Genomic DNA, 18,508 nt, shown 5'->3' on the forward strand with positions numbered 1-18,508 from the left:
ATTTTTTTGTGTTCTATAGATTATAAGGCGTATTGTACCTTTTATTCCAGTGTGGCATAACATCGAATATAAACAGCTATGTATTAATACTCTTGACTTCATAAATATTTTTGGAATCCTGTCCCTGCCTTATTCACATCCAAGGTCTTCCTAATTTGCTACCAGTTACCTCTAAGTTGCAGGAAATCTATCCCAGATCCCAGGTGTAATATCAACAGATGTCAATCGATGTGTTGCAAGGATTTGGAAGAGTATTTAAGAAAAGAAATAGGTATGACTGTGATAGGGTCAAGCCATCCCCTCTCACCTTAGACCCCCTACCAGATCCCATTCCACTCTCCTCTAACAGTACACCCCCAAGAGCATCACTAAGGATGTGGGGGCTGAAAGTTGGATGAGGAGGGAAAGGGTATGTGGTTGGTGGGCAGGCAGATAAGCTAAGGACTGTATGTCAATAGGTAACAGAAGGATTTCTTTCTATATGGTGCCTGCCAGCCACGTCTTCCTGGCATTGGGCCACATTCCTCCATTCCCACACCTTCCTATGCATTGTTTCAAACCACACTTTAAAATTATGTAAGCTTTTCCTAACCCTTTTACCATCTCTTTTATATATAATGCCTTCAAACTGTCAGTACACCCAGTGTTTTCCTTCCACTTCCACTCCTTGCCCTATGTGGTCTAACTGTATGGTCCTGCCAGGCACTCTAACTTGGTCTTAGATTGTGGCCATTCCTGAGCCACCTGATGAAGTCTAAAATCTTTCTTTTGAAGAATCTGTCTTCTTTTACTTCCAGCTATGTTCTTGCTAGAACCACAAACTAACAGCTATGATGGTTTTTTATTCAAACTTCAAACGATAAAATAAGTGAGGTATTTACTGATTGCTAAGAAGCCCTTAAAAAAAACTCTGCACCATCAGTCAGTTTCAGCCATCCCAGAGTGAGATCTTTTGAGAATTAGAAGAAAAATGCTCATAGTACTGCCAAATTTGCCTTCGATATCACCTGGGATTTTATAAACTGTTAAAAGGTCATTCAAATATGGGATCATTAAAATATATTCTCAGGCATTCAAGGCCTTGGAATATTTGCTAAATAAAAACCTATCTCAAAAACTTTCTTGGGTCAAGGACTTAAAGAAAAAGAAAAAGACACGCAGGAGGATGCTACAGGAAATAAGGGAAGAAAGGGTAATAAAGCAATCTCATTAAGTGTGCTGTTGCCATAAAAACAAAACAAAACAAACCATGAATTACTATGAAAAAGAAAGAGAGAAACTATAACCATAATATGCCAGAAATAAACACCTAGAATTGAACACTATCCATATGATGGGAGGCAATGGAAGGGACCAAATGGACTTGTCTTACTAAAAGAAGATACAGATATTGATACAGGCATATAAATACGAATACAGACCTTAAGTTAAGGACCATCAACAACAAAACAAGGTTGAATACATTTTAAACTAGTAAATTAAAACTACACTTTTCCAATAAAAAACTGAAAAGCAGAAATAACAGATAAGTTACGAAAAATGTGATAATATGGCAGAATTAAGGTTATGTAATGAGATAATCTCAGGTATGAAGAGAAATCTCTCAAGATTAAAAAAAATCAAGATCAGAAAATATCTGGACAAGAGACATACACACAAACAAAAGTTATACAAATTTGAAAATCAAAGTAGGAATAAGATTTGTCTCTCCAATATGAACCAAACTACAACTTGAATAGTAATTTTATTATCTTAAAAGTGGAATTCAAGAAGAAATGCTATAAGGGACAGAAAAAAGATATTATATACTGATAATAAAATCAATGAACCAGAAAATATGACTATCATAAACATATATTCCTAAAAATAGAGCCTCAAAGTATTAAGATTTTCCAGTGTTGGACTTCTAATGCTTTGAAAGCAAGTTGTGGTCTTACACTTCATTTGAATGCCTTAATAAAGCTAAGAAAGTGTTTGATGTCTAATGGTGACTAGATAAATATTTTTATAAAACCTGAAGAAGGGCTCAACCTCACAGTCATATCCTTGTTCCCCAAAGGAGATTTCCATTTGATTCACAGAACTTATGGAACATATGGCTTATATGAAGGCGAATGGGTATCATTACTTGATGGCTGTAAGTTAAATGTCTGAGTTGTGCTTTCATTAGTCACACATCGGCAAACTTCAACAAATTTAGCAATCTGAAAGAATTTTATGCTCATATTCTGGTGAAAGGAGTAAAACAGTGGTCACATTAGGCAAGATAAAGCAATACAGAAAAATTTTGCCCTGAAGTTTCAAAACAAGAGACTCCTTGGCTATGCAAATATTACATGGTGAAAATAGATTTTGTTGCATGGGATACGTAAAAGGATCATAAAACACATTAAGGCAATGAGACAATTAGGTTGAACTATATGAAACTGATAAAATTGATATTTGTGTAGGCAAAAAATGATTGAATAATGGCAATTTCATGTGATGCAACCTAAAGAAACTTCTTTTAAAAAAACAAATAATAGCTTTTCAAGAAGGTTAGACAAGCAATTTTGTTCAAAGGTAGACAAAATATATATTTTTAAAACTCAATTTGCAAAGATAAAATGCTTCTATCCAGGTTTTCATTCTATTTCAGGGTTAATAATGCATGGGTCACAGCTGCCTTCTCCTACTGCGCATTTGCTCAGCTGAGACTATTGTCCTAACCCTGAGTTACTTGACTCTCTCCCATCCTACCGCCCACAGTCAATGTCTGACTGGTAAAGGGCATAAAAGGGTAGCTCATTTGCATCAGGTGTGGATAACTTTGCAATTTATTCTCTAGAACCTTCTTCCTATGAATTAAGCCAAGACTGGCCTTGAACGGAAGCCACATTTGCTCAGCTCTTTGCCCCTCTCAATTTGAATCCACTCCTTTCTTTACAGGAAGCTTTTCTGAAGAACCCTCCCTCAACAAATCACCAATATCTGAACCCCTGTCTCAGGCTCTGCTTTAAGGAACCTGATTTAAAATATCACACGAAGGAGAAGGGACAGGTGGCAGATGTGTGTGGTGAAATACAGAGAGCTCATTATCCCTTAGTGCCTCCATCGGAACAAGGTGCAAATGGATAGCAGTTTATTTTCTCTGTGTCCATAAAACACAAGCATAGTCAGTACATTCCAAAGGCCAGCATGTTATTTTACAAGAGCTTTAAAAATCATGTTTCTCAAAGTATACTTTTCTTCACTAAAAATGTTATCCTGCCTATGTGCAACAATACATCTCTTTCCAATTATCAAATTCCTAATTTCTTAAATGATTTTATTTAAAAATGTTACAATGAAAAATTTCAGCTAGATACTACATGTCCAATGCCAGACAACACATGAGCTCTGGGCAGGTGTTCTTGCTACTAAGATTAAGCCAAAAAGAGAAATATGAATAAGAAATTGATTGCTCTCAGTTTCCTGGAAAAAAAAATTAAAAGTCAACTGTTTTATGATTAAATTAAGTATACTTTAAGACTGGCAATTAGATAACCAGAAACATGCCCAGTTTCAAATTCCAGCCTGTCATTAAGGCATGTATTCGGTTGAAATGCTCTTTTTGCCCTCTAGTGGAGAACTTAGCTAAAAATGATTGATACTTCATTTTGCAAAATCACTTCTCTTAAAATATCTGCTCATTGACATTCATTTTTTAATGTTAAAAATCCAATTAATTTGCATTTAGTCATTTTGAACAGAATGTTCTTTGTGAATGTATTAAACACATTCATTCATTCTGAAAACAATTTGGCGTCATCAAATAGTGTACATGTTTCGGTTTCCTGAAAAATCTTAAAACATTTTTAAAAACCCATTCTAAGTTTGATAAAGTCTTTTTTCCAATTCCAACAATCTCAAATATTTTATATTTTAAATCATTCTTAATAGCTATCTAATCTCCATTATCTTTAAAACTTGTCAGAAAAGTTTTAGCATTGAGAGCAAAGCTCTTTATTTCTATGATGATTGAAAATAAATTACCCTGGTCTATTCACACAGACTTCTAATCATACATACAGGTAGAACATAAACAAACATTATTAATGAGGAGGTTTGAGGGATGTTTTTGCCTCCAAAATTCAAGATTACTTTTTTCAATAAATGTGGCTGCCTCAGTACAATTTTGTCAGAGTATTCGATGTTTAGTGGTTCTCTTAGCCACTAACCTTTGCAAAGTGGACAGTTCTGCCAAAAGAATGTTGGGGCCTGGAGATGAAATGTGAAAAGCATTATGGAATTCATCAACCCAGGCTCTGCCAGTAACTCATGCCAAGGCCGTGGGTATGTCACTTTGCATCTTTGGGCTTCAGTTTTCTTATCCGTAGACTGAAGGAAGTCAGATGGCCCCAACAGTCAGTTCTAGACCTGATTTACATATGTAGTGCTATGTTTGACCAAATGGAAGCCTGTGCGTGATTCCGGGGTGGTGGTGATGGTGAAGGTGGTAATGCTGCTTTATTGATAGATGTTAGGGAGGTGTCTCAAAGAAAATTAATCAAGCATCAGCTTTTAAGCTATTCTGCAAAATTTTGTGCAAATTATACTTTCTGAACCTCAGTTTCTTCATATGTAAAAGAAACAGTAAACCCTACTTTATGATTGTTTTTGAATCTAAACAAAATGCTGCATGTGAAGAAAGCGGCATGTTGTCCACTTTTTCTAAATATGTCCCTTATAAAATTTCAGTGACTCCTCAACTCACTCACTGCTTTTTTTTCCCCAGTTCAGATAACTCATTATGCTTGGGAATGTGGAAGCTATCTAGTAATCTTAATTATTGCTAACTTCACATTATAGTTTCTGATTCCAGTTGCTTCTTCAGTGCTCTGGCCTGCTTTCATTTTCTCAAATTTTCCCTGCTCCTTTTCTTTCTGTCTATGCTTGCTGCCCTCCTCTAGCTGGAATGCCCAGCCCAGCCCCAACCTTCACTTCTTTTCAGGCCTCAGATTCAACACCATTTTCTCATTAAGTCATTCCTGATACATCAGACTGGATCAGGACCTCTGACATATATACTCATACCTGCCCAAATGTCTTTTGCATGGCAGTTGTAACAGTTGCCAGTAAGTATTGAATTTTTTTCTTCTTAAATTTCTGTTTTCCCTATGTAGAAAATAAGGACCTAGAAAAGGCCCCCATGTCTCTGTCTGCTGGCTTTCCAGTGCATGGCCAGCACAAACACGGCGCTTTGCACATAACAGATACTCAATACATCTTTATGAAACGAATAAATGTGTTTCGTCAACTTCCAGACTCCTGAGCTCCTAGACTTTATGTTGGAATAAAAAGGTTGCAAAGTCTATGCTTTTTGTTTTTAGTGAGAAATTAGGCTATTAGTTAGTCAAGGTTTTGGTAACCTTGAACCAAATCACTTAATGTTCATTTTTCTAATTTTGAAGCTGTGTACAATTGTAGACTGCTTATCTCAAAGAGCTGTTTCTTTAGTCTTAACGCATACTCATAAAAGATTTTTCACATCTTTAGATTTAAATATTTACAGCATATATTAGAAAAATAAATTGTTATTTCAAAACCCTCTCAGCCTTTGAAGCAGTAGGGGAAGGTTAGACTTACTTTAGATTTTCCTTTCTCCAGATAAGTTATAATCTCTATTAACTCATGGTGATTGATCTTTGTTTAAAACATCAGAAGAAACTTCTGGCAAAAAATATGTCAGAGGAGCTACTAAAAAAAATCAACCCGTGCTTGAAAATATGCCTATAATATTAATATTTTGGTTTTTATTGGATTTCTGCAGATTTACAAGGTCAATTCTCTGAGTAGCAATGCAGTGATAATACCAATTTACAGGCTCTCAAAAATGTTAACAATATAAACTTTACACATGTACTAAATTTGAAAATAAAAAAGTAGAAGAAAAAATGTACAAGGAAAGTCAACCTTCAATGTTTACAGGGTGAAATATCCAAGGAGTTTAAGGAAAGAATGCTCATGGCCTAGGAAGCAGGCTAAATCCAGCTTGTGAAGGGGCCTCTCCCACCTACCCACTCTGGACATGAAAGTTTCTTTCCTTTCTCTGTCCTCCTACCTCATTCACACACCATCAGACCACCATGAAAACTCACCAGAGGTTCCAGAGTAGGTATGCCAACCCCTAATCCTCTATGATGGGAAAACAAAAGGAGTTAGCTGTCTATTGCTATTGTTTTTCATTTTGCCTATTTCCTACATGTGAATTTCTCATTCAGAATACATTTTGCTAGGTTGGCTCCCTCATTATTCTAATAGATGATTCACCCTTGCCTTATTATAAGTGGAGTGATTCTTTACATAGAGAAGACAGAAATAATGCACATAACTGAACTGAAAAGACATCCATTTGCTCACTCTCCTCCCCTTTTCTCATTTCAGACAAGTTATATTCCTTCTTTATTCTTAATCTACAATCTCAAGAGCAGTTGCTTAGAAAAAAGGCTAAGAAAAAATGATCAATAAATATTCTGTTGACATATCATAAAGGTAAAATGTATTATAAGCAAATACTTCGTCTTTTTTACCAAAAACATAATTCTAATATAAATAATTGCTATAATTTAAAATCTCTTTATGAAAAGGGCACTTTAATTTTTTAAAAAAGGAAATCACAAGAAAGTATATGTTGGCAGCTATGGTATTTTTTTCAAAGAGAAAGGACTTTTAATAATTGAAGTAGTACACCAGAAAAAGTTATACACCTTCTGATTCAGTAAGTCTATGAATACTGAATGTGTAAAACTCAGGCCCAATTGTAAACATTACAAGCACGTGGGGACAATTTTGATTAACAGCTAAACCCAGTATTTCATAACTTATTCTAATAAAAAATTCCTAAGCTAATATACTAGATACATTACACTGTATACTATATATATATATTATAGTATATATACATATACTCTCTCTATACATATTTAATTTATGGTTGTGTTTCCTTTTACTTACTAGGAGTTATATGAGGAAAAAAATAATTATAATCTAGTACCTATAAACATGCCAATACAGTTTTTCTTTTAAAGATTTTTTATAGGAAAGTTAATTTTCTTGCTGACCCATTAGACAATTTAAAAGGCAAAAAAAGATCACTTGGACACAGGAAGGGGAGCATCACACACCAGGTCGTATTGTGGGGAGGGGGCGGGGGGAGGGATAGCATTAGGAGATATACCTAATGTAAATGACGAGTTAATGGGTGCAGCACACCAACATGGCACATGTATACATATGTAACAAACCTGCACATTGTGCACATGTACCCTAGAACTTAAAGTATAATAAAAAAAATACAAAAAATATAAATAAATAAAAATAAAAAGGCAAAAAAAGAAAAGTCTGTTATTATAGTGGAAGCATAGCATTTTCTATGAGGTAAAAACTTTGAAATCACCCAGTTCTTGAGATTTCTAAATTTTTTAAGTTGTAAGCAGGCTTAGAAATCTGCATTTTTCTTTTTTATTTTATTTTCTTATTTTTTGAGACAGAGTCTCACTCTGTCACCAGGCTGGAGTGTGGTGGCATGATCTGGGCTCAGTGCAACCTCCACCTCCTGGGTTCAAGCGATTCTCCTGCCTCAGCCTCCCAAGTAGCTGAGATTACAGGTGCGTGCCACCATGCCTGGCTCATTTTTTTGTGTTTTTGGTAGAGATGGGATTTCACCATGTTGGCCAGGATGGTCTCAAACTCCAGACCTCGTGATCCACCTGCCTCGGCTTTCCAAAGTGCTGGGATTACAGGCGTGAGCCACCGTGCCTGGCCAGGAATCTGCATTTTTCTAAAGCTTTCCAGATAATTCTGAAGCAAACAGCCCAATCTGAGTCCTAAAGTTGGGGTTTTGAAACCGAACTAAATGTCCTACTATTACAGCTGAAGAGACAGAAACCCGCAGGAAGAGAGTGAAATGTGTGGCACAGTAACATTTACGTAAATGATGTTATATGCACACAAAATAACAACGCAACTTTTGAAAGAAAATGCACAAACAGATAGATACACATGACATAGTTTAGAATATTTCTCTAGGGGCAGAAAGGAAAGAAGAGTGAGAAATGGGAATTAAAGGAAATACGTATGTGAATAAATCAGAAAGCAATAAAAACAAAAAGCCGTAATAAAAGGAAAAAGCTATTTAAGATGAGAGTAATGGCCTACTAGTTATATTGATGGATTGTTTCTTCACTTCAGCACCAAAATTCTACTATAATAGCTAGATGCTAAAAAATGTATAAAGCTGAATACTTAAGATGGAATGTGAGTTTTACTTTCATATATCACTTGCTCCCATTCTATAACAGAGATTCTATAACATGTTAGATGTTGGTCAGGCTGGTCTTGAACTCCTGACCTCAAATGATTGGCCTGCCTTGGCCTACCAAAGTGCTGGGATTACAGGTATGAGACACCGCACCCAGCCTCAAAACTCTATTTAAAAAATAAAATTCTTCAAAAAATAGAACAAAATTCTATAACAGAGATTCTATTTTGTTGCTGTTGTTGTTGTTTGTCATTCCACAGTTAAGAAAGCTAAAGCAAGAGTTTGAATTACTTTTTCAAGTATAGACATACAAGTCATTGATTTTACAAAATAAATTCAGGAACTGATGCCTCATTACAAATAGACTCTGCAGATGAATTTTAACTTGCATTGCACTATAAGTAGAGTGACTTTATGCTTACTGATCAAACAGGACACTTCTGATAAAAAGAGGGGGCACTAAATATACTGAAATCATACAATTTTAAAAATATTTATTGACTGGAAGGGTTTATTATAGTGGTAGACATAAATATTTCTTTTCAAAACACTGTTTTTTAATTTTGTTATTATTATTTTAGACAGAATCTTGCTCTGTCACCCAGACTGGAGTGCAGTAGTGCAATCCCACCTCACTGCAACCTCCACCTCCTGGGTTCAAGTGTTTCTCCTGCCTCAGCCTCCCTTGTAGCTGTGACTACAGGCATGCGTCACCATGCCCAGTATTTATTTATTATATAAAAAATAAATATACATTTTAATTTTTTTTTTTTGTATTTTTAGTAGAGACGGAGTTTCACCATGTTAGATGTTGGTCAGGCTGGTCTTGAACTCCTGACCTCAAATGATTGGCCTGCCTTGGCCTACCAAAGTGCTGGGATTACAGGTATGAGACACCGCACCCAGCCTCAAAACTCTATTTAAAAAATAAAATTCTTCAAAAAATAGAACAAAACATATATATATATATATATATATATATATATATATATATATATAATGTTTTTATTCGTGTGTGTGTGTGTGTGTGTGTGTATGTTTAAATGACCCAGACTCATCAGAACACATGATCATCTACATAGGAGTATACATTTTCCTGTCTATATGAGAGATCTTAAAGGTTGTGCCTTGACCTCCAACAATGACAACAGCCTGGGGTCTACAAGGCAGAGTGCTCAGGCTACGAGGGGTTCTGGGCCAGAAGAATGGAGAAGTAGGAGATGAACAGCCTGCTCTGGCTATGAAGTGAAAGCTATAGTGGTAGAGATTTTTTAAGAGACTACTCCAGATATAAATACTGAAATACACAAATGGAAAGGCTAGAGAAATCTAGAGCTAGCCCTTGCATAAAAACATACAATAGGATCTAATAGCAGTGGAAGAAACGGGAGAATCTACAGTACATGTGAAGAAATCTGTCACACTTATTTATCTCTTTCATGAGACAGAGCAGACTTGAAATAAAATAGTGTACGGTTACAAACAACACACAAAGATCACGCATTTTTAGAAAACTAAAAGTGAAACAAAATGGCTCCACTGTCACAAACTTGGCACCAAACTCATTTTTTTTAAACGAAAGAAAAAATATCCTCAAGGATGGCTGTGAATTTTCTCCTGGGGCTTTAAAGCTGTCTCTCTGTCTATAAAGATCCTATTTTTGCTTGTAAAACCTCTCAAGCTTTCACTGTAAATAGAGCCTTCTTGCTTAGGAAATCTCAGCCTTGCTTCTGCCAACAGATCAGAAAAGCCATCCTGATTGTAAAGGCTTAGTCCTCACTCCTCTAGTTTCTATTCATAGACTGGCTATGTGTTTCTCGTTTGTTTGCTGGTGCAAACTGGCAGAGTAGAGACTCAAGGGAGAAAGCAATAAGTGATAATTTCCTGTCTACATGGCTTGTAGCTATGCTAAATAAAAGGGAGAAAACGTAGTTGGAATAAGAAAAGAGAATAAAGTGCATAAAACTGAGTAATTAAGTGGGAATATTGAAAGTAGGCCAGAAAAATTCAATTTTAGGGTGACTTATAAAGAGAGGTATACCTTGGAAATTATGAGAGTAGAAGATAGAAGAAATGAGAAAGGGTGAATGGAGGAAAGAAGAAAAGTCATGGACAGTGATAAGCCTTCTACTTAGATACTTTATGTGTGTGTTAGTTTTCTCACCTCAGGGCCAGGTAAGTAAGCTGAGACACATGTGGCCACATATTTATGGTGCGTAGGAAGAATATTATTTTTCTAAATGAGTTGAATTTTTAAAAATAGAAAATAGACTCCAGTGGGCCTTAATCTAGACATAAACAGGTGTGTTGTACATGGTACTTTGCTACCTCCAAAGATAAAAAAAAATTTAAATGCATTGTAAAATGGGGGAAAAATGGACAAAATGACTATAGTAGATTAGATACAATTTTAAAATAGTAACCCACACACACAGATACATCTTTCCTCTGTACCCTTTCTTGTTTCAGCAATATACATAGTCCAAAGCATAATATATCAAAAATAAAGAAAATATCCTGAAGACTTTTATTTTGTTTTTGTTTGTTTTTTGTGTCAGGGTCTCACTCTGTTGCGCAGTCCAGAACGTGGCGGCACAATCATGGCTCAGTGCAGCCTGGACTTCCTGGGCTCAAACAATCCTCCCACCTCAGCCTCCTTAGTAGCTAGGACCACAGGTGCATGAAACCATGCCCAGCTATTTTTTTTATTTTTTATTTTTTGTAGAGACAGAGTCTCCCTATGTTGTCCAGGCTGGTCTCTGGCTCCTGGGCTCAAGCAATCCTCCCACCTTGGCTTCTCAGTGTTGGTATTACAGGCATGAGTCACCACTCCCATCCCCTTAAGTTTTAACAGCCAAAGTTTTGATCTGCAGGAGACTGGACTTCAAAATTAGACCATAAACATAAAATTTCGTGAATATATATGTATATATGTTTATACACATACATACAACATAAGTCATTGGGCCACATATATCCTCTCAGTCCTTAACGTTTAAGTGGAAACCATCCTCTGAACTTCAAACTACCTGCTTCTACTTTTCTTTGCCTCAGGGCACTTTCTGGGATTGATGCTGCCCCAACCCCTCTCCTCAACTAACGACTGCCAGAATTTCCCTCTTCCTCCCCTCAGAGAGCAGGGCTCTGAGCTGTGTGTCCCTACAGCAGCTCCCAGAGTTCCCCAGTGATATAAAGCTCCAGTTCCCCACAGTGGTCACCTGCTTGCTCACACACCCTTTATTAGATGCCTCTCCTCCTTGTCTCAGTCCCCACTCCCCTAACAGGCATTTCCTGGAACTACCTCCCACAATAACTACTCGTAAGTGACAGTCTTCTCAGAGAAAACCAAACAAAGGTGGAATCACCCTCATTATTGATTATTCACAGCAGTTATGTCCTTAAAGCCTCCATAAGCATGGAATTCGTGAATACTAAACCATTTCTCCTGGGGAAAACCTGGATTAGGTTATTGCAAGTCTCTGGTTACATTTCCATCAACCAATCAATAAATAACCTGTTTTATGGGTGTTGTTGTTTAAAGACACATATTTAATATATTATTAATTCATTAACACCAAACTTATGGCCAACAGTACTATGACTTAAGCCTAAGAGTAGCTTACCTAACATACTTATTTTCTCTTTAAGACACATCACAGCCTTCTTGAACATAGGAACATTAGAAAGCCCTTCAACACTGTGCTTAGCAGCCATTTTAAACAGAAAAATTACCAACAAAACACACAGAGATGCAAACAAAAACATGATACCACAGAGAACAGAGAACGCAAAAAGGACAATTTTTTTTTTTTTTTTTTTTTTTTTTTTTTTTTTTTTTTTTTTTTTGAGACGGAGTTTCACTCTTATTGCCCAGGCTGGAGTTTAATGGTGTGATCTCGGCTCACTGCAACCTCCGCCTCCGGGTTCAAGCAATTCTCCTGCCTTAGCCTCCTGAGTAGCTGGGATTACAGGTGTGCGCCACCACAGCCGGCTAATTTTTTGTATTTTTAGTAGAGACGTAGTCTCACCATGTTGGTCAGGCTGGTCTCCAACTCCTGGCTTCAGGTGATCCATCTACCTTGGCCTCCCAAAGTGCTGGGATTACAGGCATGAGACACTGCTCCCGGGTTTTAAAAGGGACAATTGTTTACAGCATGACAACAAGAAATAGAGCATTGCCTTGTTCAACCTGAGTTGGGAACATAGAAGATTCTAATTTCTCCCTCTTCTGTGAATTTCCACAAATGACTAGAAGAGCAAACACAATGAGTGCTGGCTGATTTGGGGTTACAAATAAATTTTAGTGAGTAGATGAACTCACAAATGTGGACTATTTTGGAGTTCCCTATGGCAAAGGGGACGTGAACAGAAGAACAGAGAACGATATGTAGGGCATCCAAGAGAATGGTTCTGAGATAGCTTCACAAAGTTCACCTTGCTCTCAGCAAGCAGGTAATAATGTTCTCCCATGTAAGCTGTAGGGACAGAGAAGAAGCTGACTTACAGTTGTTAAGGACACACCTTGCTAGTGAAGTAAAAATGATGTCACCATGTATTACTCGACTCACGGTTGTATAACAGAAAGGAATGAGAACACCTCAGGAGAAGGTCGGATGCCTCCTGCCTCCACAACCCCACCCTACCTATGCTCCCAACACACTCCATCAGATCTATGGAAACCGGATATAGCCTTCAATAAAAGAAATATCCTCAACTGAGTGATGTTATTCTAAATGAACTGGTAAATCTATAAGTTGATTCAGATTTACTCTTTACTTGACATAGAAATAATCATAATAATTGAGGCATCTGGGGCTCCTGGTGAAAAAGTTAGGTAATTGTAGAAATTGTTCATCATTAATAGATATTTACTACCTTGCCTATAAGGTGGGAAATAGCATATTATGTCACACCCTAGATAGACACCAAGACAAGCACAACAAATAAATACAAGATGATCTATAATATGCACGAGATGCCTTGGCACAGGAAAAGAGTATAGAAATTGAAGGGAGAAAACAAATCACTTTGAGTACTGATGCACGGAGAAATGTCACAGAAGAGGAAGGTTAATTTAACGTGAACTTAAAGTACAAGAATGGTTTGTATAAGAAAGGAGAACATAGAAGAATATTTTCTATGGGAAAATGCATGAACAAGTAGAACAGTAAGGAATTTCCAAGGCATGCCTAGAGGAAAATAAGAATATCAGTTAAGTAAAGTAAAATAATAATAATAAAGACTAGTGTGAAAAAATATAAGAATGCATTCAACCTGGTGAATGACTCAATATAAGGACAAAACAGAAAAAGCAAAAAGCATAACAGATGAATCAAGTTTTAAGTTTGGGGTCTGAGAATTGTAGTTTTAATAACAGAAGTAAAAGAGCCAGTGCAAAACTAGTTTGAGACAAAATGAATGATGAGTTTGAGGTGACAACATGACATCCTAGGGGAAATGATAAGCAAGCAGCTAAAGATACGAAACTGAATCTCAGTGGAGAAGCAGGACGGGAAGTGTGGATTTGAGACTTATCAGTACTAAGATAATCACTAAGGCCTGTGAGTGAGTAAATAGCTGAAGTGAGGCAATTAGAAAGAAGAGGTAGAGCAGCAGGAAGTGTCCACAAAGAAAGCAAAGAAGGAGCAGTCAGAAAGTTAGAATGTGCGTATTAACCCAAGAGCAGAGTGAGGAGAGAAATGCAAGAGGAAATGATCAACTGTGTCAGGAAATTCAGCTGAATTTGCTGACAACCGGTTTGCCGTTGGCAGCAATTTCAGTAGACTGGTAGAGGTGAAAGTCAGAATGCTTTCAAGAATGGGCTAAAGAATGAGTTTATAGAAAGGGAATGGAGATAGTGGCTATTGACCACTTTGAGAGAAAGAATATTTTGAAACTGATAGATTTGCAGCATCATCAAGGAAAAGGATGAAGTACTCCTTTTGTATTGTTTTATTCTGTTTTTTAGGCTTCTGGATACAAAGGGGGGGAATCCAATGGAGAAGAATGGATGATTTTGGAAAGCAGTAACAATGACAATCCCAGAAAGCTTAGTGATAATAAGACCTAACTTTTATATGTTTTTTCATTATCTTCAGGTACTTTTACACATATTTGTCAATTTTATTTTCATAATACTCTAATAAGGTAGGTACTATTATTATTCCTATTTTAAAAATGAGTAAACGGAGGCATTCAGAAGTTAAATGACTTGCCCAATATCACCACGTAAAAAGCATTGGGACAAGAAATAAACTCAGACAAAGGAACTAGAGGCATCATTTTCTTAAGTGCTGGGCTATCTCACTTTCAAGGATAAAAGAATATTTGCAATCTATCCTTCCATCAAGGGCTAATATCCAGAATCTACAAGGAACTTAAACAAATTTACAAGAGAAAAAACAAACAACCCCATCAAAAAGTGAACAAAGGATATGAACAGACACTTCTCAAAAGAAGACATTTATGAAGCCCACAAACATATGAAGAAAAAGTTCATCATCACTGGTCATTAGAGAAATGCAAATCAAAACCACAATGAGATATTATCTCATGCCAGTTAGAATGGTGATCATCAAAAAGTCAGAAAACAACAGAGGCTGGAAAAGATGTGGAGAAAGAAGAACTCTCTTACACTGTCAGTGGGAGTGTAAATTAGTTCAATCATTGTGGAAGACAGTGAGTCTATTCCTCAAGAATCTACAACCAGAAATACCATTTGATCCAGCAATCCCATTACTGGGTATACACCCAAATAATTGTAAATCATTCTACTATAAAGACACATGCACACGTATGTTTATTGCAGCACTATTCACAATAGCAAAGACCGGAACCAACCCAAATGCCCATCAATGATAGACTGGATAAAGAAAATGTGGCACATATACACCATGGAATACTATACAGCCATAAAAAGGGATGAGTTCATGTCTTTTGCAGGGACATGGATGAAGCTGGAAACCATCATTCTCAGCAAACTAACACAGGAACAGAAAACCAAACACTGCATGTTCTCACTCATAAGTGGGAGCTGAACAATGAGAACACATGGACTCAGAAAGGGGATCATCACACACTGGGGCCTGTTGGGGGTTGGGGGTTCAGAGAGGGATAGCATTAGGAGAAATACCTAATGTAGATGATGGGTTGACGGGTGCAGCAAACCACTGTGGCACATGTATACCTATGTAACAAACCTGCATGTTCTGCACATGTATCCAGAACTTAAAGTATAATTAAAACCAAAAAAAAAAAAAAAAAGAAAAGAAAGTAAAAGGAATGACCCCCTTCATGAGGCTGCAAGGAAGTGAAGAAGGCAGTTGTACTGTTTTATTCCAGGATGAAAAGAAAGTACCTGAGCATCCTTATAGGATATGATGTACCCAGTTATAAAGTTCCATCTTGAAAGTAAAAAAGCAAGGGACAGATTAGGATGAAGATCTAGGACATGAGGAGTTTGATGAAAATTTAGAAGAGAAGAGCGCACACTGCAGACTCAGCAGAAGAAGAATAAAACCTGTTGAACACCTATTGTAGCCCAGTTAAAGAGGGACTCTAAAGATTGGTAAGACAAGTTCAGCATGGTTGTCCAGAGGGAAGGATGGGAAGATTTGAGTTTGGAGATAGCCCAGTAGGCAAAGCTGTAAGGTCAGACTTGAGAATGATGTTAGGGTATTGGATAAAAGTTAATTAAATAAGAGATTATGTCTTACAATTAAAGGCATTAAGTTATTTCAATCAAAAAGAAAAAATCCTGATAAATTAGTATGCTATTGACCCAGTATCTAACAAACAATGTTTGTAAACATAGACATCAAATTGGTAATTCATGTACTTTAATAAGATAGTACAGATTCAAGACTAAGGAATTGAACATTCCATTACAAATGTTGCATTCCTATCTTATTATTATTACTATTATTATTTTGGTTCTGAATGGTTCTTTATTCAGTATCAATAAACCTCACACTCAAAAAGACAAAATCTATTATGAGGATTATGTGGACTGAAAATAGTTGTCCAACTTCACACAGCTTTTGTTCTTCTCAGCCTAACTAAACAAAGGCTGAAATATGGATAAAATAGAGTCTATCCTTGCTGAACAGTTCCAGAAAACATTCTCAAAATATCAAAAGAATGAGCTATATCATGTAATTGATATCTGTAAATTAAATCATAACCTTATCATAGATGACAATTTATAAGAAAATGGTAATATTATTATCAGAATTATTAACTCAAATAACTAAATGGATTTCATGGCTGTTGGTAAATACTAAATCAGAAAGAATTTCAAATAATATGAAATAATTTTTAAAATATTATACTTTCTCTCATATACTTATTTTCTAGTCCAAGAGTGGGACACAAACAAAGGTCAGATAAATGTCATATTGAATGTTGCCCAAAAACATTTATTGGCAAAAAATTGATATTATAAAATTTGTTTAATCAAAATTGATGATTCAGTTGTCATAGAAGCTATTAAATATAAAAATCTATTTTTCCTTATGTAATAGTGTTATAGTGTTTGCTTTTAGATGACTGTTTGCATTTAGACAGGGTTTACCGACATTTTTTTCTTTAAAACTGCCTCAGGCTCCAAGGAGTATTATCCAACTACATTCTGGAAGATGATTTTGATTGATTTCTAAGTATAGAGGTGTATTAATTGGAGATAGATATCTTGTAGAATAAATGCTTTTAAACAGGATTTTGAATTTCACAAAAAGATTTAATTAAAGTTTAACTAGTCAATTATTTTAGGAAATTTTCAGGGTCTGGGCATCTGTGCTAGCCAGTATGCCCTTAACAGAAGAGCAAAGAGCACTTATATGTAAGCCCCATATAGTTTAACTGCTTGTTCCTAGAAAACATTTATGACTGAATTCCAAAGTCAACTATAAATATTTTTTACTTGTTTTGTATCATACACACTCAGACAGACAGACACACACACACACATTTCAGGTACAAAACACTTCATTATTTTTTACATATCCCATTACTATACACAGTGATGCAGATAGGTACATCTTACAGTAAAATGTGAACATTATTTTGCAGATACCCACAATAATTCTAAGTCATTTTTTGTCCATTGACTCTAATTATAAGTGCCTCCTCAACAAGGCACTGTACTTTAAGGAAGCTTTTTAGGAACACTGAACTAAGACTAGAATATAAATTAACAATGGCATTTTTTGAGGTTTTGAAAAATGTCTTGGAATTTCCACCATGGAGTTAGAACATGGAACAATGAAAAATACAAATCAGTGAATGACTTTGGAAAAATATATAAATGGTTATTATTTCCCAAGTTCAATTATTATCTGCTAATAAGGTAATATGCTTTCACACAAATATTTAATATTCTTTATACATTTAGATATTTAATATTTAAATATTCCTAACACATAAGTTTCCTCCACATTTAAGTTTTAAAAGTCAAGCGTAATGAAGGTTCACAGCACAGAATAATCCTTATTTTGGGGAGGAGTTCTCACCTTGTTGCATGCATTGTGACTGAGGAGAGTGTGAGAATTATCCTGTTCATCACTCAAGGAGAAGGACAGATGACTGAAGGGTCCTGGGGCAAGACAGTCAGCCTGTGAGAGGGTCTGTGGATGCAGCAGTGACTTAGCAGGAGGATAGAGTTTAGTCTGATATAAAGGATGGAGCGAGACAGGCTTGGGAGGGACTGTTACATCCTGGGGGGAAGAAGAAAGGCATAAGAGGATGTTAGTGGAAAAAGTCAAGCATGTTTGGAATCAGGTCTATGATAGACATAGGTCAGAATCTCTTACCAGTAAGAAGAAAACTTCTCCTTATGAGGAGGTGTCCCTCATGAGACACCTGCTTTCAGTGTATATTGTGTGTCTCTTTCAAAAATTCCTTTCATTCCCCACCTCCAGCCTCTTCGGCAGAACAAAACAAGTGCCTGCAGAATGTCTCCTGAAGCGTACCAGGTTTATTGTTGAAAGTATTAAGGGGAGAAATGTGTAAGGAAGAAGAGAATCCGTCCAAAGGAAATCCATCCAAAGGAACATCGTCATGGAAGAGGTAGGTAGTCATGGAAATTAATTTAAAGATGCTTGTGATTTTTTTGTTTGGAAGAAATCAGGGAGTCACGTGGAGGGCATTGTGCAGAATATTAACATGTGAGCGCAGGGGTAGAAGTACAAGGTTTAGTTCATGACATAGTAAGTTTCGGAGTTGAGTTTG

The 18,508-nt window shown here is 36.3% G+C and overlaps 1 protein-coding gene across 1 annotated transcript in view; it reads right to left on the bottom strand.

Moving 5' to 3' along the window:
* MLIP (muscular LMNA interacting protein) overlaps positions 1–18,508 on the bottom strand; it is a 249,045-nt gene that overhangs the window by 17,399 nt on the left and 213,138 nt on the right. Inside the window, 1 exon segment of the mRNA XM_010363869.2 lies at positions 17,791–17,994. Within this exon segment, the coding sequence (XP_010362171.2) occupies positions 17,791–17,994 (204 nt within the window).

Source organism: Rhinopithecus roxellana, chromosome 4 (genome assembly GCF_007565055.1).
Source record: "Rhinopithecus roxellana isolate Shanxi Qingling chromosome 4, ASM756505v1, whole genome shotgun sequence".
Lineage (NCBI taxonomy): Eukaryota > Metazoa > Chordata > Mammalia > Primates > Cercopithecidae > Rhinopithecus > Rhinopithecus roxellana.